The following is a 22,029-nucleotide window of genomic DNA, read 5'->3' on the forward strand; positions in this document are numbered from 1 at the left end:
AGATAACAGGTGGACCATTAAGGTTACAGAATTGGTGACAAGAGAAAGGAAGCGCAGTCGAGGACGGCAGAAGACTATTAAAAAAAATGGGGCAATAAAATTAGGAAATTTGCGGGCGTTAGTTGGAATTGGTTGGCGCAGGACAGGGGTTAGGATAGGATGTGCTTCTTCGATGGCGCGTGCCCATTGCAGGGAATTAGCCAAGATTTGGGTGGTGTAAGGAAGATGTTGGTATTACAAAAACTGGCAGAAGTGTTAGGTGGAAACGGATTAAAATAATGAATTAAGAACTTAACAGAATCGTCTTGAAATAACTATGAATTCCTACACGGCTGAGCAGACATCCCTGTGGCATTTCCCAAGTTAATGGTGGTTCTAAAATGCTTTTTTCTTAAAGAAGAAGAACGGCGACAGGGTAATTGCAGAACTTTTTCATCTTCCTTCAAATTTTGGCACGTACCTCGAGATGGTTGGTAGTAGAAGCATAATAGGAACTTCTCCCTTCCTGTTAATTCATTGATCTGTGCTATTCATATTCAATTAATAATAAATATAAACTATTTTGTGTTTCCGTTTCTTGAATAGTAGTCATGCCAGTTATGACGAAGATGCTATATTATGAAAATAACGCGATCCTGTGTTAATAATGCGGGAAATGCGCTTAACATGAGTCTCCCAGTCGCAATAACGTACTCATATACTATCTAACACACTTCTTCCGGGCCTGGCCAAAGGCAGTTCTCCCAAAAGAGAGGCTTTAGTCCCTGCAGTGGACATAAAATAGGCTGCTGCTGATGATGATACTTACTGCGGGAGAAGTAGGTCTTACGAAGGGGATCCATCCTTGTGAAATGACAGCTGCATCCATCTACACCATGCAGTGGCCTTCAGGGATAGTAGTCGGTGTTGTATAAGCTTGCGTCGGCAACGATTGGTTGACTTGCTTTTGGTAAGAGACGCGTATAGCAACACGAAGGAAGGTATGTTCTGTGTCGTGATCAGAAGGGGGCTATACGGTGCTGTAGCAAGTGCGAAAACTGACACGGACAAGCGCAGCAACGGAACGAAGTTGCTAGCTTTCTTTTTACGGAGTCATAATAGGACACGAAACAAATTAACTTGAGACCACGGCAGGAGAGAGCGTCAGTCCTGGTTCTACCCCGCTTTATTTCACAGACGCTCCTTCCTGTCAATATATTCGTATTGTTTCGCATGCTATTACTCTGTAATCAGCATGAACTAACCGGGTCAGCAAGAAGTAGTGATAAAAGTTACGCAGCTTTCTTTGCCCAAGTTTACATTCGAGAGGCTTCACGTCCCTCCTAGTTGGCTTCCCTGCGGGGGTGGCACTGAGGGTTGTGCGAGTGCTCGGGTTAACTCGGAAGTGGCAGTGGAAGGGTTAAAAGTGCAAAATGCTTTGTCACGGGCGCCTAAGAGTACCGAGACAACGGAACCGCCTCCTAGCATGTGCTGGCTGCCCACAGAAGAGCGACCCTGCGCGCTCACCCGGCAGCGAGCGTGCCCTGGATGTCCTTGCGCGGCTGCCTACTGCGGCTCGTCGCGGTCTCCGCTGTGCGCGGCTTCCCACGGGGCGCTCCGCTGTCCCAGTGCCACACCATGGCTCCCCTGCACGGATCGCCGTCGGACTGGTCCGGGCCCAGAGCCTCGCTTCACGTGCGGCTGCTCCCGGACGCGTGGAGTGCCATCGGTAAGTGGGCGCGCAGTGCGGTTCATTCGAATCTCTGCGAAGTACAACAGTGTAGCGGCACAATCAGTGGTCAAGCTGAGTGCACCTCGAGGCATGTGCTCGAGAGACAACAATTCATATATTAAAGAAAAAAAAGAATGTGCTTCGATTATACCCTGGAAAGCGCCCTCCCTGGGGTGAGATTTGGAAGGGGTCAGATTTAGAAGGGAAGCGGGGGAAGATTCGCCGCGAAGCGCGCGACATCCGGGCACCTGCGAGTAGCGTATGTTGTGTAGGCTTTTGTTTCACCCTCACGGCCAAGGTCGCACAAGGCTAGACGCTACAGCATTGTGTGTTTTGGCGTTGCGAGAAGCGAACGAGGTCGTCGCCGCCCGAGGTTCTCGAGTCTGGCAGGTTTGGTCCGTTCAGTTACCCTTCCGGCTTAGTGATCGTGTCGACCTGTCCCGTTTTTCTTAAGACCGAGCGCTGTCGCTTTTGTGCGTGCAGAAGCACCGATGGCTGGCATTCAGCGCGACGGACGGCTGACATCACGGCACTGCTCGTTTGCTAATCGTGCTGCGCATCTACCCTTGGGTCGATTTCTATCAAGACTGGTACCCGTGATGTTTCTGCGGAGCGACCGGGCTTTCCAAATGCATGCTCAAGAACGACTAAGTGAACCGGACTGTCAGAAGTGCTCTCGGTAATTGTATTTCGATTGAAAGTCGGCGATGTACCTTTCGCGCGGACATTTTGATGCCACGAAGGAAGTACAAAAAATAAACTAGGAGGGGGCATGACGTCAGGCAGCTAGCCTCCGCAAGCCAGCTTCCTCGGACCCATAGTAACGGCTTGAAATAACCGCTTGCGCATCACGTGGTGAGAGCGTATTTCCCGTGAGTCCTTCGTGTATATTTTCATGACTAGGCTTCGAGGTGGCCTTGTGGCGCTTCATCCCAGTCTTTTCCCTTCCTCCATGTTTGTTTCTTGTGTTCACTGCAGATATAGATGTCAACACTCTCACTGCTGGTTCTGCGCATTTGCACCTATATGGTAATTACTATCGTAGGCAAGCCTACGGTTGATTGTGTGGACTGACCGGCATTTATGAAACTCCCAGCGCCTAGAATGATGCCCCGAACACTCAAAAAGCGACAACAGCGAGCCTAACTTTAATTTGCCGTTAACCTTAATCGCCGTTAAATTCGGCATCGTGTACATTGAAGTGTTTTCGCGCGCAATTTTAGCAGCATGTCTGCCTACTGCACTGTGCCTGAATGGAAGAACCGAGTTCTACTCTCAGCTGCCTGAAACGTACGCTTCAGATCCCTTCAGCAAATTTTATCCTTAAGTGAAATAATTTCACCTCTGCTAATATAGCGCGCCATACCTGTTTCCTACAAGACATTGTATTGCACATGAAATAAGGATCTTTCTTGTATGTTCAAGACTCTTGTGCGTACGTTTTATAAATGTTTTCACATATCTAATTCCCCTTCATGTGCTATATGTTAGTCTCGTATGTTCTTTTTTTAATTATTATTGCTATTCGGTCGGTTCAGTTCACAAGAAAGCCTGAGCGAGTGATAGCAACACCAGGTGGACCGGCTCGAGCCGCATTCTGGTAAGTGAGACCGAGTGAGCCTGGCTGAGTAAAATTTTGATGAGTCTGAGTCCGAGTCAGGGCACTAAGCAAAAGGTATAATTTGTGAGTGCGTTAAAGTCAGTGAGGTAGATATTGCTGGCCTAAGGCTAGGTAATGAAATTCCGGAGTCCTCCATTTGATCATCTGCCCCGTAGCTCTCGCTTTAGGGCGCTTAACCCCGTCAATCAAACAGCACTAATATCTGAGGACGTACTACGTGTCTCAACTGCAGTGACCCTGAGTGGGGCGTTTCGGGGCTTCCTGGTGCAAGCGCGATGCAGGAACGACACGAGCGTCTTGGTGCCGGGCCGGTTCACGCCAACCGCCGGAGCACGCACTCTCGACTGCGGCGACCGAGACGACGTGAGAGAGCGCGACCAACGAAAGGGGCCTGATGAGCTCAATTTCTGCCGTCGGCGTCGCCGTTATGTCCCGCATAAAGTCCAAGGGCGATATCACCGTCGCCGCGCGCGCCCTACGCTGTATGTGCAAGTGAAAGCGTGCAAAGGGAGCCGACGGTCCCGGCCTCGCGACTCAATCTCACCCGCGGGAAAGCGAGGAGAACGGGTAGGAGGAGGGGCGCCGTCTTGCGTCGCGCGCGAGGCGCCCAACGTTGCAAAACACGTGGGGTAGGGAAGGGGGTGCCGTTTTACTCCGGCTGCAAAGGCGTATGCGCCGGTTGCGCGCTATCGCGCGGCCGTATCTTGAGAGCCATCTGCGTTGGGGACAGATCCTAGGCGCGGCAGCGGCTCGTAGATTTGTGTGTGCTGTGTGTTCTCGGCACTCAGTTTGCATTGAAGCGATAGACAGCACGAAGGCCACTTCGCTCGCTGCCGCTGCCGCGCTTACTCACGCCCGCGTTTCCACAGTGAGTGTCGGCGGTCATCCAGTGCGATGTGCTCATGATTTCTGTGCGCGCTGGCACCATGCTTGTTAATTTAGTGAGCAAGCAAATGTTTACAGGTTGATGCGGCCGATAAAAGTGCTATCCTTACTTCGTTTGGCTGTCTGCTAATTCGCTATCGCAATCGACGCTGCGCCTTTCTGGTGAAACTGCGACTTTCTTTGTTAGTTACAGCCATACGAACAAAACAGGCAATGAAGTAAAAAAAAATGAGCACAGGAGAAACAATTTCTTTCGTTTTATTTAAATGTAGAAATAATAACGTAAAGGGAAATGAGAGGGGGCGAGAAGATAAGTTGCCAAAGGTGGGAGTTGAACTCACAGGATCCGCATTACCCGTTGGGCGTTTTACCAATTGAGCCGCTGTGCTGCCATCTTCGCGCTCACTTTCTGAGGTACCTGCGCATGCGTAGTAGAATAGCCGTGGGTGTGTCAGCCAGTGTTGCTCGCGGACACAACATTGGATGGGAAACATACTAGCGCTGTGTCCCGTATTTTTCTTTCGTCGTCTATGTGCTTCTGCGTTACTGTGTGAATAATACCGTACCAACTAGCCTAATAGTAACATAACAACGCCTAATAACAACGCCGCCTAGGCAGATGCCGTGCCAACAACGTAAGTTGCAGCAAGCGCGTGACCGGAACTATTATCATATTTCTGTCGGGAAGGCTAAGATAACAGGCGCCTCTGGACGTTCGTGCTGTTACGTTTCGCCTACGACGCGCGGTAAAGCCAGCGCGGATGCAACGTACGCCGGAGCTTCGTTCCTAGCGGCGGACATTTTGGCCCGTTCGGAGCGGCCGCGAGCGCGCCCCGCCGAGCGCGTCCCGGCATGTTCAGTGCCACGTGTCTTTGTGTGTGCGTGTGTGTGTGTGTGCCCACGCTTGTCAAAGCGCGGCAGCCGGGGAGAGGAGCTCCCCCAGTGTGAAGCGAGGAGGTCTGACCGGCGCCGGCCCGTCTGATGCGTCACCTCCTTGTTCCAACATGTCTCTCAGTCCGTCCGTCGCCGCTGTCACGTGGTGTCATCTCGTGACCTTCCTTCTTGCCCGCGACGGCAAGAGTATAAGAGCAGCTGCCCCCGGACGCCAGGAGAGAGGCTCCGATTTCTGCTGTTGAGTAACGTGCTCTCCCGTCTCTCTACTTCGGTCGACCTGACCGCCCGCTCTTTGCGATGCTAGAATAAACAAGTTGTTCTGTTAGCAGTCGCCTCATGTTTTGCTGGGACCTTCGGATGCTTCCAGTGTGCCCCAGGCCGCCAGGCCTACGCTACCCTTGGGGCTTGCGACCCAGTTGCAATAACGGGCGTCAGCACTGAGGTTCCAACAGCCGGTGCCATCGGTGCGGATCAAACAGTGCTCATAAAGTTGTGTCGTTTCCATTAATAATTAAAGGCCACTTTCCTTTCTTCTGATGTTTTGCTGCGCTTCAATATGACTATCAGATGTAGACGTGTCATCACATGTAGGTTGTATAACGAATCTCGCAAAAGTTTGAACACCGCGTTAATTCAGCGAGAGCAGCACACGTTTCTGAATCACAGTAAATCGAAGCACATAGTACGAAAATTGTGACCCTAGGGTCACGCCGCCAGGGACGTCATAATTTAAGAGCATTTCACTGCTATCTCGCAGACCGCCATCACGCACGTTGACAACGTTTAAAAGACGAATGTCATCAGCAAAGTGGGCCGCACCGCTCGGCTGGGAAGGCAGCGTGGTTTTCAAGTAAGCAGCTCTGCTTAAAGAAATAACGCACTTTGCGCGCATTTTTTTTTCGCCACTTGCAGAAAAGTGAATTGATGAATTGATGAATGAGGCGTTTGCGCCGTCTCCGCTATATCCGGTGCTTTGTCGATCGCGATGCTTCACGCGTGCAGTCTGCATAAATCGTGTTTACATTCGTGCAACAGACGAATGGCTCTGTTTCCCTTTCATTTTCTGCAACAGCTTTTCTCGATAGCTAGGCTGCCTGCTTTCATAAAAGTAAAATCACGATAAAATGAATGTCACATAGGCTTTTGTAAGCCGAGATTGATGGCACCAGCATGTTCACAACGGCCCGGCGTGCGGCGGTGTTTACGCCTCGGAACGAGTAAGCTCAGCTATTTTTCTTTCCTAACCTAACGGTGGGGTCCACAACAAGCTGCTTTAAGCTCTTGATTGGCGTAATCAAATAAATCAATTAGTGCTTGGGAAGCACTTATTCGCGAGCTGCTATTGCGTGTGCCGTCGCGATGGAGCAATAGATATGGTGCAATGGATATGACACTTTTCTGGGAAACATCCGATTCAAGTGCGGTTTCTGTTGCGATGACGGGAGAATGCAAAAAAAATGAAAATGAAAATATACGCTCCTGCTGCCAGGTTATGTGCGCGCTAAAGAACGCCACCTGCAGAAATGGGAGGAGAACAGAAACAACACAAAAAAAACGCGAATGGAGTTTAAAAATTAATAAACGACACCATCTGTGTTTCTTCAACGCTTTTTCCCCTTTCCGCAAGCATAAACCAAGCGCCTCTACGTCGGAGTTTTTTTTTTTTTTAAGCACCCACGTGGTGAAAGTTATTCCCCAATTATATTTGCTATACGGCAGCTTTCACGGGATTTCCAGGTTTCGCTTCTTTATCGCGCCCTCTTAGCATCAAAAGTGTGCTTAACTCTTCCTTTACTGGAGTACTGAGAAGATATTTTCGACTCTCTTTTTTTTTTCGCTTTAAACTTCGGTCGTAGGCCTCTATACCCTTGAAGAAGAAATTATGACAGAAATCATCTAGTCGTTTCTGGGAGATAATAATGGGGTCTAGTTGGTACGTGTGCAGAAAAGCTGGATAAGAGATCTCTTAATTTCGGGGTGGTGGTGTTGTTGATTGTCGTCGTCGTCGTCTGAGGCTATTACATGAGTGAAGCTGTCGGTCTAGTTCACGCAGTAGACACGGACGAGTGGATCATGTTTGCTCTCTCATAATCGCCGTAGGGGCACTGCGGTCAGAGGTGACGCGGTTTCCTACAAAGGTATTTATGCAGCGCTGTACGACGAAAGACAACGTTGCGGCAGGTGGGAGTCGAACCAATAGCTTCCGCTTGAAGCGTCTGCGTCTCTTTAATATCTTTTTTTTTTTTTTTGCTATGGCGATGATTTCGAAGAAGCGTATATGATTTTAGTAGGCTATTAAGGGCTGCTAACACGCACGTTCGCAAACTGTAATGACCGTACTGCATGTGATTTCTGCGCAAAGAAATGACAGCGCATGTACGCTGGGCGATTTACGGGCACGTCAACTTTACGCACGAGCCCGTGGTAGTATTTGTATACCTACACAGGCGAATGTGGCAGCACCTATATGGACCAATACTAAAATGGTCTCCATCACCAGTGCAGCACGTTATTGGGCTACTCGGTTTCATGTCGACGTGTCTGCAGGCGGCGCAGGTAGCAGGACGACGCCGAAGTCGATGACACAGCACCTTTGTGTTGCCCGCAGAATGGTGCACACTTCTATAAGAATTATTGGACCCTTTAGGGGCTCGGTTTCTCCCACAACAAAGCTGGCAGCAGGAAATCGTTCAACTTCAACTTGCCGATTGCTAAAGCGAAACCTCCATCTTCACGTAGCTGCATCGCCTTCTGTTTGCCTTTCTCAGAGAAACCGAGGTAAAAAAATACGCCGAGTACGCCGAGTACCTGCTTTCCGACCACGTAGCAATACGCAACGCCGACGAGAAAGTACTAGAGACGTTTAGCGTGTCCGGTATTCGGGCAAGCGTGGGCGGTTTTCCGGTTTAGCGGGGGCGCCAGCTGGTGGCGCAAAGCTCAACCAGACAAACACAGAGCTAATTACTATATTCTGCTTAGCTGCTGGCGTAAATTTTCGACAGTGGCGTAATCGTGTTCACAATTACGCCGCTGCCAAAAATTTGCACGGGTGGCGAAGCAGGATATGGTGAGTTACTGCAGTTTTAGCTCTGCGTTTGTCTGGTTGAGCTCTACAACACCAGGCGGCTTCACCGCTCACGTTTACGCCCCGACCATCCGGTAATCCGTCCAAACCGCTCCCGTTTACCGGAATAGCGTACAAGCTAAAGGTCTCTAGTTCCGGTCGTTCGGCACGCACTATGTACTACGTCCTCCTCCTCCTCCTCCTCCTCGACTTCAGCAGCACTCGCAGCGGATACCTGCGACTATAAGGTGATTTCTCGGTCGTTGAAGCTTGACAAAACGTCTCGTGCACCGCCTTCGTCGAAGGTAAGAACTTCACTTCTTCCACAGTCTTCGGCTCTGGCACTCAGCCTGTTTTAACTAAGCTCGCCTAATTATAATAGATGTCTGCCTCTACTTATTCCGCGGTCCACGCGAGAAGTTATTGAGAAGCGCGGTGAAGAAACGTGTGCTTTTGGCGCGAAAGTAGAGAAGCTTGAACGAGCGTCTCTTCTCTCTGTTAGCCTTAATGCGCGTCCGTGCGTGGATGCGTGCGAGTGCGTGTTTGTGTCAACTCACACAAGGCAACCACGACACAAACGCTCATACTCTACAGCAATAACGTTTCAACGCTTACTATTTAAAATGCTCGTTCTTTCCGCAGGCCATTAGAGAACGGAATTGTTTGCATTACCGCATGCATATCTTTTTCGCTATGCTTTAGCTTAATCACAATGGCGCAAGTTTTAAAAGCCGTCTTCAAATCTGATCGTCTGACGCGTATGGTCATAGCTCTGGCATCTAACAAGTTCGGTGCACCTCGCGCATACAGGTATATCAGCATAGGACTCCAACACTTTCGTTTTGGAGATTGTTCCGGTGAAGCCGCAACTAATTACACCAATTTGCGCGACGACTTGCAAACAGCGCAACTGTCTTTACACTAGCACGTGGTATACCGGGGTTTTATTCCCGCCCTGGTCGAGATTTATTTGAGCCCGGTTCCAGAAAAATTATGCAAGTCCAACGGCACATGTTGGATTCTATGTGAAGCGAAGCTTTTGTGAAGTGGTTCCCCCTCGCGCACGTACTTTCGCGCACAAGTACCACGTGACGTGACGCAAGGGCCAATCGCCTCGAAGAGTTACTTGGCGTTGCCGCTTAATGGTTAGAGCATCAAGCTGCTGTGCAGGGAAACCGCTGTAGGTTAGATCTCACTATCCGACACCCAGTTCTATTTTTTTTCCTTATTTTCTGTAATATGTAAGTGTTAATCGACAAGACATCTGCACCCGGTCGCCACGGTCAGCAAGGTCCTGGCAGGTTTGATAGGAAACCCCCGCCTTGAGGGGGTTACATTAGCTGTGGAAGTAGTAGGCCCATATAAACGAGTCTCTTTCGGCTATACACTGTGCACCGAGGTTATAAGCAGGACCGAACGGATGGCGCTGGTAGAACGTCGATCGGGCGTGACCTTTGATTCCTTTCGTGTGTTTCGGGAACACTGCTCGATCTCGACATATCGGGGGTCTCTCGTTGAGCTTGTGGCATCTTTCGTAACCTCTGCGTTGCCTTCGGGCTCTACACCCCGCCGGTCGAGGCGTTCCAACACTCTTGCATACCTTCTGACAAAATTATTTGAGAGCGTTTGATTGCGCTTAAGAACGCTTGACTCCTGGTAATTGGTCCGCGTAAAATGCATGCTGTTATAAAAAGTGGCGCTCTGATTGAGGTATATTATGTTGTGTGCAGCTTTGTGTTCACCTTCGTTAATGAGAAAAAAGAAACGACATGATTCCTTAAGGTACTGTCGTGTCTCTCGATTTGCTTGGATATTGCCTCTTGATATTAAAGAAAGGCTGGGGTAGTGGTTTGTTCTGGTGTTAGTATTGCACTGGATAAATGTAGGAGCGTGAAACGCAAGCACAAACGGTGTTGCTCAGCTCGGTCGTCTGTGTGTTTCACGTTGTTACATTTAGCATCAACGCTAGTTTTTTTTTTCTTTCTATTATACCTGCATATTTGTGAAGCGTACTTGAGCGCCACGTATTGTTACCGGGAGAAACTACGTATGCCGTGTGTCCCAGCTAACGTTTGCCAAGCTGGTGAAGGGGAAAAAAATATGTCATATGTAAAAATATGTATCCCTCTTCAGAGATCTGACGACCGGACACGGCAGGTCTTAAAATCGTATCTTGCACCGTGTTTTTCGCATCCTTTTAATTGCGTAAGCATTTCTATGCCTACCCAACGAGGAAGCCCATCCGTCCGTCACGTAAGACGATCGCTTTCAAGACAGGGTCCGCAGCAGCGACCGAATCCACCTTCGCGCTGCATCTCGCTTCAACGCGAACTCAGAGGCGAGAACACAGCGCACACGAAGCTATCAGTACTCGGCGCACTCTGTCCCCATCGCGAATCGCTTTCAAGATAATAATAATAATAATAATAATATTTGGGGTTTTACGTGCCAAAACCACTTTTGATTATGAGGCACGCCGTAGTGGAGGACTCCGGAAATTTTGACCACCTGGGGTTCTTTAACGTGCACCTAAATCTAAGCACACGGGTGTTTTCGCATTTCGCCCCCATCGAAATGCGGCCGCCGTGGCCGGGATTCGATCCCGCGACCTCGTGCTCAGCAGCCCAACACCATAGCCACTGAGCAACCACGGCGGGTACTTTCAAGATAGGGGCCTCGCATCTCGCTTTGACGCGAACTAAGGGGCGAGAATAAAGTACATACGAAGCTATCAGCGTTCGGCGCATACTGCCCCCATTGCAGATAGCTTTAAAGGTAATGGTCTGCGCGGCGACGCCATACGCAGCCGCCGCCGCAGTATGGGTGATCACGGTTGATAATGGTTCGACGCCAATTGAGCAGACGCTAAAGATCGATAACGGCTTATAATGATCGGAACCTCATCAGCGCACCTGGCGCGGCCGTCCGCAGCAGTTCGTATAACCACAGCGCTGTCGTTTGTATTGGTAGAATGAAGTTTCATAACATTGATAATGACAGCGGGCTGCGTGGAGATGTGTCCCAATGCTTACGCCTACGTAGACAACTCCCAGAGGAGTTTCTGCGTGAATTTCTTTTTTTCGTTCACCAGTTTGGCTAACGCCCGTTTCATACACCCTATATGCAGGGAATACATGTACAAGGGAACTTGCACAACGCTGCAGCATTGGTAGGGCTGGCGCGTGCTCCCCAGAGATAACCACACTGTCACCGTCGTCGTCCATGCACTGACCGCTGCATGGTCAGCGTGCCGCGAATCACAACCGCCCGGGGCATCAACCGAGGGTGGCAAAAGCACCGTCCCGGTGCAATAAAGGCTAGAGTCGATCGCGTTACGCTTGAAGGCACGAGACGTGGACTATGGCTCTCGTGATTGTGGTAGACAGACACTTGCAAGTTATCGTATAGCGATCTCGTATAGGTCACGTTTGCGTCTTCGCGTTTGACAGGATTACATTAAATCCTCGGCGCTATAAATTGTTTGGCAGGCGTATATATGAGCACAAGGTAACGACGTTCCCTTCGCGTTTTCGAGGGTTTCGCAGCTCCCTCATAGCGGGCAACCGAACAGATCGCTTGCGCTGACGCCCGTTACGGTGCCAGCAGAACAGCCTCGCCATGCGGACGCCGTTCAACCTTGTGGCCGACTACCTCGCACGTGCACCTGAAAGACAGGTGAGCGCTGCAGCAGTTGGCGGCAATGTTCGAAAGGTCCTGATTCCCTTTATTAATCCCCTTTATAGCCTTTATAACCTTAATTGATAGAGTTATTGGACTAAAGATTACATTCGTGGTTTTTAACGAACTGCATGCAGACGCGTAATAGACTGGGTGAGACGCGTTAACGACTTTTGTTTATATTGACCGGCGATTAGACACCCTGACTTCCGTCTATAAAACAATGTCGATATTCCTTATTCACAAGAGAGTAAATCTACAGAAAACCAGAGCTGTCTACCGAAACTGTATGTTTGTGAGGCACCAGGGTGTACGATGAGGGCTCTAAGCATCTCCACTCTCGAATAACGTTTCTACATTTGTGACCTTTGATGCCTTTTCGCTGCTGCGCATTATATGTCGGTTGCCTCTTTCTTCTAGTGCAACTGAATCTGTACAACGTTAAAAATGTCTGAACATTTCTACAGCTGATTGCCGCATTTCCGTACTGCAGGCCAGTTATGAACTGTCTAACTGGAGACGAGACTCTTATCCAGAAATACATGCATTCTGACAGCCGCTTTTTTTTTTTTGCTATTCTCCTGGGCAAGAGCTCGGGCAGCGACCCCTACGAGGACTGCGGCGTCACCAAGGGTTGCTTCGGCCTCGGGGACCCGTGCATCCAAACCCGGGACTGCACCGTGCTACTCTCCTTCTCGCTGGCGGCGCAGGGTGACGGCTTCGACTTTGAGATGACAGGGGGCGTTGCCGTCACTAACAACATGTGGATCGCCGCTGGACTCACGGATACACACAACATGGTATGCGCACAAACTGCTGATGTTGACATTTGCTTTACTTTGTTTCTGTCTTTATTTTCTTTTTTTCATTCGTCACTTGGAGCCACGGAGTCCAAGATCAAAGGCCGGCACTATCTCTCTCCGTAGTTTCTGGATCAGTCGAAAATTTGCGTAGGCTTTAGCAGTGATGCAGCCGCAGCGGAATAGTGAAACGCCTTGTGCGTGCTGCAGAGGACGCATGTGCACTAGGACAAAAAAATGGCGTCACCAAACACGATTCACGCAATACAAAGCTTATATTCTTAACATATGATACAGATATATAGTGCGGGTCCTACGGTTTATTATTGATCGCCCCCTATTCGCATAGATGATACGCCGTAGTCGAAGGTGGTGGGCGCGAATTTGTGGTACCCCCCCCCCCCCCCCCTCCGTCTTGCTGCCGGAGCCTATTCATGCCATTTCTGGGCCCAGCGTGTAGAATGCGAAGGGGGGGGGGGGGGGGCGCCACAATCGTCAAATTTTGGGCAACAATTCGCACAGGCCTGATATAAACCCCGTTGAGCACAGGCTTGATTGATCATACCCGCTATGCATGAGCGAGCTCTCTTAAACACGACCACTCCCGCTCTGGTCGACATATGTAAGGCCGAGCTGAACGGCGAGTGAGAGGCTAAATTTAGTTCCACTTGCGTCATGCAATTTAAAGACGCGCCACGTATAGAAAAAAAAAACATGTATATGTGCACGCTAGCAATAAGCAGTGATTATTTTCAGACAGCATTAGCATTTTAAGTCCTCTGTAATTTCGTTGAAGACGGCGTTTTGTGTGAACCACCTCATTAACCTCCTTGGAACCACCTAAAGGAAGAAGCAAGAGCAAGCGGGTGACACATGCGGAAAGAGAGGCATGACGTGTCGGCCCACTTACTCACAAGCCTCATACACACACTGACTTCACATGCTTTGAATAGAGTGTCAGTGAGTGACAAAATGTGTGAGCGGACTCGGGTGCGAACGGGAGTGAGTGCAGGTTAGCTTGAGTGTACGTACGTGAGCGTGAACGCGAGTGACTGTTGGCGAGCGTGAGCGGACGTATAGTCACGTGAGTGAGTTACGGTAAGTGTGAGCGGACGCGAGTGTGAGCATTAGTAGGTGCCGGTGAGTGAGAAAAAGAACTGAGTACGAACGCGAGTGCGCGCTGGCGAGTGTGTGTAGGCGCGAGGTGGGGGCGTGCATTCATACAAAAGTGTTGGCCTAATTGGAACCGTTACGGTATTGAGAAATTTTTACCGCTTAGCGGACAAGAGAAAATAATCAAAAATGATAGAAAGCAACTGGTTAGAAGAAATGCTGCATTTCCTAATGCCCAATGCTTTGCCATTTTTCGCCTTCTTTCTTTTTCTTCTACGCTCTGGGAATCTAACAATAGGAGCGTGAGCAAGTGCCGAAGTGTGTGAGTACACACGGTTATATGAGTGAGCCGACCGACGCCACCACGCGATTCCACCACGCGGCCGACGCAACCGCGGCGTACACTGGGTCTGTAATCGGGGCCCATGTTGTATTACACTACCTCTCGTGTCGGCCCAGTTTGATGTTACACTGCCTCCGGCATCGGCACCCTTGCTCTGTGCGAAGCCAAGCAAACAGAAGCGCCAAATCCTGCCGGGTCGAAGGCCAAAAGAGCCTCGTTTTAATAAAGCAGTTTTGCGCTTGAAAGTGTATATTTGTTGTAGTAAGGTTATTTAGGTACTATTCTTCACTGCGAAATTCCTGCAAAATTCCGCAGACAAAAGAGCCCGTCACCGGTACAGTTATAGAGGTCGTGCAGAAGGCGGTGTAAGTCGATTCGTCAGATGTGGGCCACATCCCGTCACTATCGTTCCCGATCAGAGGCCGACCAACCACCCATTAATTAAGTGATGGGATCGTCTTATAGAACAGTAACGTCTGCTGTCGGACTAGTTGGTACATGGCTTTTAGAAATGGTTCTCGGCGCAAAAACTGAGACACGGACGACAGAATAATATGCACGGACAGGCGCACACTGGCAATTGATTTTTATTTTTCACGATGCTTCGCTTATATACCCTCAGGCATGCCAAAAGGAACATACGCAGGCGCATCCACATGAGATAGAAACCACACCTAATCATATTCTTTCAGCCAGCAAACTAAACTCATTCTCCTGAATAGACGACGACGGAACGCTGATACACTGGTCACCAAACTTCCTGATATACATCGCCTCTGCTAGTTCCCGTGCCACAGTATCCTTACTTTTCCGTAGCATGCATGTGTTTTCAGCGAAGGTTCACACGTGCGCACTTTGCAGTGATACGGCAAATGTGAGCCTGTCGTAATGATGGAGCATGCTATTGATGGAGCATGATTGATGGAGCATGCTCTCGCAAGCGATCATTTATGCAACGCCCAGTTTGGCCAATGTATACTTTACCGCAGTCTAAAGTAATCTTTGACACGACGCCAGCGGAACAGTTTTTCAAAAAACACTTTACGTCGTTATTTACGCACTTGGCCCTTTTTACGGAAGACCAGCTAGGCGCGCTCAAATGCGCTAAAGTTTCCGAAGAGGCGAAAACACTACCGGTACATCGTACCTAAGCAACATTCTTTAACGAATGAGCAACTCTTTGTGTATACGGTATGACAGCAGGGCACGCTTTCCGTTTCCTTTCGCATTCTTCCGAAGCATTGTTGCGCTCACTCCGAAATTTCTTCAAGAAAGCTTCGCTCATCGAAACTATCAAAGGAGGCAAGCCCGCCGAGCCAAGCCTAAACACCTACAAATTAAAGCTATCCTGAATGACGTGGGGGCAAGACCTAGTTAGAGCCAGCTGCAAGCTACTAATGTAAATAGCTCGTTTTACTGTTTTCGAATGGGCGGAACGAAACGACAAGAATTATTCCTGTGCACGGGGGTGGTACATCCAACGAACATGTTTTTTTTTCATGAAATGTGAGATGAAGGTCTAAAAATTGCAGCTTGTCAAAAGTAAAAAGCTCATGAGTAAACTTGAGCCCTTGTCCAAGCACTTTAAAGTGTCTAATACGTCGTTAACAGATTCTGTGTAGGTAGAGTCCTGTTATTTGTTCAAAACAATCAAAGAGTCATCTACATACCTAAAAATCTGCAAAGACTAGGTTTTGCGGCTAAAACCATTTCTAGAAGCGTCTTATGGAAGTCCGCGATTAAGACATTCCGCTAACGTACCACTAATAAATCAAACTTTCACATACGCTGCTATGCGCTTAACAACGCGCTGGTAGTGTGGTTTACTAAACGGAACAGCGCAAGAAAGGAGACATAAGCCTCGACTGTGCGCCCCGTACCGGTATGCACTTCGACCCGGCACGCAGCCCGATCAACGACGAGGAAGAGGGTGAAGCCAGAGGAATCAAATTTGACGGCGAGTCCCCGGCAACAGTACCCACCCGACGGTGCTCCAGATAAGAGTGGAATGTCACGTATTACTGTATAACGTAGATCAACTCATGAGGAGCAGCGGCAGCCTGTCTTTATGCCCACTACAGGACGAAGGACTCTCCAAGCGATCTCCAATTACCCCTGTTTTGCGCTTGCTAATTCCAACTTGCGCCTCCAAATTAATTTTCTCTGATTTCATCACCTCACCTAATTGTCTGCCGTCCTCGACTGCGCTTCTCTTCCCTTGGGCACTCATTCCGTAACCCTAATGATCCACCTGTTATCTGCACTACGCATTACATGGCATGCCCAGCTCCATTTTTTTTTTCTTAATGTCAACTATAATATCGGCTATCCCCGTGTGGTCTCTGATCCACACCGCTCTCTTCCTGTCTCTTAACGTCAGGCCTAATATTTTTCGTTCCATCGCTCTCTGCGCGGTTTTTAACTTGTTCTCGAACTTTCATGTTAACCTCCTAGATTCTTCCCCCATATGTTAGCACTGGTGGAATGCAAGGACTGTAACCGTTTCTTCTTAGCGACAGTGGTAAGCTCCGAGTCAGTGTTTAGTAATGCCTGCCGTATGCATTCTCATCCATTTTCATTCTCCTGTAAATTTCTTTTTTTTATGATCAGTGTCCCCTGTGAGTAATGGACCAAGGTAAACATATTCCTGTACAGACTCTAGAGGCTGACTGGTGATCATGAATTCTTGTTCTCTTGCTAGGCTATTGAGCATTACCTCTGTCGTCTGCATATTAATCTTCAACCATACCCTTACATTTTCTCGATTAAAGACCTCAATGATTTGTTGCAAATTCGTCACCAATGTTGCTGAATAGAAAAATGTCATCTGCAAACCGAAGGTTGTTGAGGTATTCGCTGTTGATCCTCACTCCGAAGTCTTCCCAGTCTAATAGCTTGAATACTTCATCTGAGCATGCAGTGAATAGCAGTTGAGAGATTATTTCCTTGCCGGATCCCTCTCCTGACAGGTAAGTTTTCAACTTTTTTTGAGGAGAAGCAAGGTCGCTGTCGAATCTTTGTAGATGTTTCCCACGACATTCACGTAAGCCTCATGTACTCCTTGATTATGCCTCTATGACAGCTGGCATCTCTACTGAATCAAATGCATTTTCTTAATTTGTGAAAGTCATATAGATATGTTGACTGTACTCCGCAGATTTCTCAATTGCCTGTTTTATTACATCGCGGATAACAATTGATTATTCCTACAACATTTATGAGAGGGTAGAAGTCACTGTAATTAAGCTAAATAGGACATATAGACTTTTTATTTATTTATAACATACTGCAGACCACACGTCGGTCCTTGCAGGAAGGGTACTCAAGCGTACAAGGCAAATAAGAAACAAAGCATGCGAAAAAACCGCAAATATAGAAATATAAATACTATACAATAAAAACAAATACATATGCATAACAGAGAGCATAGGGGTAACGCACTTCACTAGGAAGGTTTCAATACACCGCTGCTCGGGAGTTCCACTCAGACACTGCTCTGGGGAAGAAAGAAAATTTGTGTGTATTTGTCATGGCGAAATGAGGGGTTAATGCATATGTGGGACCTTGACGTACACGTCTTGTGGACAAATAGGTCACGTATACCGAGGGGTCTAAGGATAATTCACGATTAATTCGTTGCTGTAGGAAATTCAGGCGAAGCACCTGCCTCCGTGTCTCGAAGAGGGGAATGTCATTTGCCACCATTAGCTGTGTGGAAGAATTGGTACGCTTAAGCTTGGAATAAATTAAACGAACAGCCTTTCTCTGAATTCTCTCCATGATGTTAGTATTATGTGTAGTGTATGTATCCCGTGTAATGCAAGCGCACTCTAGTTTAGGTCTGACGAAAATCAAATAATTTATTGCTGGCAAGTGAATTTCTCAGTTTGTGTTTTAAGAAGCAAAGTTTACGGAATGCACAGCAACAAATATTACTGATATGCAAGTTCCAGGATTGGTTATTAGAAAATGCTACACGTAGTTATTTATAATTTGCATCTTTTTTTAACGGTGAAGCGGCCCATGTGTATTCATATTTTAATTAGCTTTTCTTGCATGTAAAGCAAATACAGATTGTTTTGTCCTTGTTCAAGACCATGCTCGACCTATCACACCATTCTTGTATATTGCGTAAGCTTTGATCAAGTTTGGTCTGGTCATGCACTGAAGATATTTCCCAAAATAAGACGCGGTCAACCGCAAACAATCTAATTTGTGTACCTGGTGCAAAAACGGTGACAATGCCATTTATGTAGAGTGGGAACAGCAGCGGCCCCACGACGCTTTCCTGGGGCACACCGGATGTTACGACAAGACAGCTGGAGTTGTTAGCTTCTATTGAGACAAACTGCATGCGCACGCGATCCGAAAGATAAACTGCTATCCAAGAAACTATAATGTTAGGAAGATTGTGATCTCTAAGTTTTTGAATAAGTTTATAAAGAAGTACTCTGTCAAATGCCTCACTAAAATCTAAGAAAAGACCGTTAATTTGATCGTTACTATGTAAGGTTTTTGCGAATGTATGAATTACAGTTAACATTTGTGTCATAAGTTACCAGTTGTGTGGTAGATGAATAGCATTTTCTAAAGTCATGCTAATAACCTGTTAATACAGAATTTATTCTATATAATAATCTGTACAGCAAGAAGGAAAAACAAGGGGAAAAAAACGATGCGCAATTTCGACAACGTACTTGGGTTTTTCTCGATGAAAGGCACACCAATACGAGTCTCTTGCGCTACTAAGAGGTTAGTTCAAAGTTTGTAACAGATCGAAAATTAGCGGATGAGGCAGTTACTATCAGTTAGTAACATTTATTTCTGTCGCAATTCGAGGTGAGGGAAGTGCAATAACGCCTATGTGTACCTAAATTTAGGTGCACGTTTAAGAACCCCAGGTGGTCAAAATTATTCAGGAATCCCCCACTACCAGGTGCTTCATAATCATATTGTGGTTTAATTCAGCACGTAGAACCACATAATTTGAATAATTACTTCAATTTAGATCTCTTAAAATTTAATTTAAAGCTTTATTTCAAGAGCGCGGAGCCCGCTGTCAGAGTGGAATAACAAAAAAAAGACAACGGATTAGTGCGGCCTTGCGAAACACAACTGATTTTTTAGCGAATCTATTTCTTTCGAGAAGTTGCAATAAGAAATTCAGTTACCTGTAATTAAACAACGTGATTTTAAAACGCTTGTCACGTATGACTCGCCGGTGGGAAGCCTTGCCCGCCCATATTGCTTTCGAGCACTTCTTAAGGATTTTTTTGCGAAGGTACACATTTTACTTCTAGTGAGTGTAGCCGTTATGTTCTTGCAATTTTCACTGAAAGTGATATCGCCGGCATCATTATTTCCCCCAAAGCAGCGGGTTAAATTCTGCACCGTTCGTGAAACACAGTTATAACACTCCTGACTGCTCGAATTGCAAACTCCAGAATTAACCTAAGTAATTTGAAGTTGTACCATTACCGTACCACTTACTTACTCTAAAGATAAAACAAGGTGTATCATTTAGTTCACTGAGGACAGCGTGAAAACATGCTACCAACTTTGTAGAACGCATGAAAAGAGGAAAAAGACGAAGGTTCAGTAATTATTTGCGACGGTCCTGTTTGAGTCACGAGTGTTCGCCACACATTCAATCAATCAATAAATTTATTATTATTACATTACGCGCAAGATGTGTAAGATTACGCATAACAATACATTCGTTAATACATTACACATAAGATGCACCGTTCCCAGAAAGTATATATAAGCTTGGTGTGACGTAGAATTCGCTCAGCACACTGGGAAACAACGTAACGTGGCCATATAACGCTATTGAGCGCGTTCTAAAGGAATGTTCGTAACGTACCAGTCGGCAATAAGAACGGACTTGAAAAGCGATTATGTGCCGGGCCTGTCTTCGTCTTTCAGGATGACGTTTCTCAGTTTTCTTTTCTCAGGAAATTCTGCGTGACTAACAAAACTGCGGTTTTGTTCCGACACCTATAAAATCACTGGAGGCGAGCAACAACGGGCAGCGCGCGTGTGACCGCGATGGCCGCTCTGTTGTCGTCCAGGGCACGGCGAGCGTCGTCGACTGCTTCCTCTACGACGGCCAGCCGGGCATGCAGGAGTCGTGGAACACGGACGCCGAGCAGAACATCGTCCAGACACCGGTGATCTCCAAAGACGCCGCCTGATTAAGAGCGCCGTAATATCCGAAGGACGCATCTGGCGGATGCTGCATGTACTCACGGAATGAAACGCGGCACACTACAAAACGAGAACAAGGTGAGAGCGGGAGCCAACGTTTCGACAAGTGGACTTGCCTTTTTCAGGGCGGTTTGAAAAAGACAAGTCCGCTGGTCGAAACGTTGGCTCCCGCTTTCCCCTTGTTCTCGTTTTGCTCATCTTCTTGGATTTCCATCTCCCGCCTTCCCCACGTTTTGCCCGGACACACTACAAAGGCATTTATGCGAGATTGCCTTGCCATGTGATGCGGGCTCAGATCTAAGTGTACGCGAGCCAAAACTACGCCAACATCACACGAAGTGGCGACAACGGAAACAAAAAATATGCGCATTAGTTGTCCTAAATTGACCCGTTTCATTCAGCGAATATAGCACATGTTTCTTTGACAATGTCTTTTTTTTTTTTGTCCTCTCGCACACGCTTTTAGACAAAGCGTGCATTTAACCCCACGCCGTCGTCGCATGTCGGCGGTGCCCGCGCTGCAGGGCTGCGGGTTTCGACGACTGGGCAGCTGACGGAAACAGCTTTGGCGAACGAACCCGTAGTAGCGGCAAGCACGCGAGAGGAACAGGCTGAGCGTTATCGCGGTTGTTCTTCCCGCCAGCATTCGGTTAAAAAAAGATATGGTTTCCACTTCCAAGCGCTGCGAATTCTGCTCTATATGCTGCAGGCACAAACGCCGGCTAAAAATAGAAACGTTTCATCATTCGCACGTGGTCCTTTTGCGTAGGGCTGAACTTTTTTTTTGTGTGTGTGTGTGCGCGCGTCAGGCTAGGCCGGTGCACAGCGGGATATGCACCGGCGTTACCGACAAAGTTATGCGCATGCTCGGAAGGCTAAACTGAGCAACTTGATAAAGTATTTTTGATGAAATTTGAGCGCGAAACTCGAACGTAGACGCAAAGGATACTTGGGACATGACTGAACTGCCTCGAGCGGCCAGTCGGGCGGCAATTTTGCGTGCATTTGCGGGCTTGTTTCACGCTCGAAAAAAACACTTTTATGTAGCACGTATTGAGCAACGGAAAGCGGTATAGGCAGTTTGCCGTGTTTCCCTGCAATTTTCTCATTGATACCTTTGATCTAACTATAATATTTGATAAGCTGATTGACTGATTTATTAATTGGGAATAATTATGTCATTAATTAGAAGGAAGAAAGTAATTTGGATGTCTCCAAGCGACGACAAACAACATTACCTTAATTGTGTCCAGCTACGTGGTATTCGCATATTTTTAAACTCCGGCTACAGTTAGCTGGGACACCCTGTATAAAGCATCACGATACTGGAGTACTTCCTGCCTTTCAAGAAGAATAGCAACAACAAAAAAAAAGGGGGCGGGAGGAATTTTCCTCCATGCTTTTCCACAATCAGTCGGCCATCACTGTGTTAATAATAAATTATCCAAATGCTTTTCCTTTTCTCTCTTTGTTGTATATGATTGTTCTACCAGTTACCCGACTATGGCGTTGTGCCGTTGAGGATGAAGCCGTCAGTTCGGTTCGTGGCAGCGGTATATTGACGCGAACTGAGTTTTTTGGTGGATGCCAATATGTACCAGGTGGTACCAGGTGGGGCAACACACGCGTTCGTGTGGGTGACCTTCGGTGTAACGTTGTTCCACCTACACCTCTTTTTCTTTTTAGGGGTGTTGGAATAGTAAAACCTTC

General features: G+C 47.7%; 1 protein-coding gene across 2 annotated transcripts; it reads left to right on the forward strand.

Moving 5' to 3' along the window:
* The first annotated feature begins 1,461 nt into the window (after positions 1 to 1,461).
* On the forward strand, positions 1,462 to 20,384 carry LOC139047521 (putative ferric-chelate reductase 1 homolog). 2 transcript variants are annotated; one of them, XM_070521346.1, is made up of 4 exons: positions 1,462 to 1,708; positions 11,711 to 11,850; positions 12,444 to 12,653; positions 20,184 to 20,384. In XM_070521346.1, exons 2-4 carry the CDS (start codon positions 11,794 to 11,796, stop codon positions 20,304 to 20,306), a joined length of 390 nt encoding a protein of 129 aa, XP_070377447.1. In that variant the 5' UTR covers positions 1,462 to 1,708; positions 11,711 to 11,793; the 3' UTR covers positions 20,307 to 20,384. The 2 variants fall into 2 exon arrangements, with proteins under 2 accessions (XP_070377447.1, XP_070377446.1); XM_070521345.1 differs by having other exon boundaries at positions 11,721 to 11,850.
* Positions 20,385 to 22,029: the final 1,645 nt, after the last annotated feature.

The sequence above is a fragment of the Dermacentor albipictus genome, chromosome 7, assembly GCF_038994185.2.
Source record: "Dermacentor albipictus isolate Rhodes 1998 colony chromosome 7, USDA_Dalb.pri_finalv2, whole genome shotgun sequence".
Lineage (NCBI taxonomy): Eukaryota > Metazoa > Arthropoda > Arachnida > Ixodida > Ixodidae > Dermacentor > Dermacentor albipictus.

Bases quoted from the DNA above. Each gene is read 5' to 3' on its own strand.
- LOC139047521 (XM_070521346.1), top strand. From the start codon at position 11,794: ATGCGGACGCCGTTCAACCTTGTGGCCGACTACCTCGCACGTGCACCT. The intron at 11,851-12,443 runs GTGAGCGCTGCA...CTCCTGGGCAAG, and splicing joins CACGTGCACCTGAAAGACAG to AGCTCGGGCAGCGACCCCTA. The intron at 12,654-20,183 runs GTATGCGCACAA...GTTGTCGTCCAG, and splicing joins TCACGGATACACACAACATG to GGCACGGCGAGCGTCGTCGA.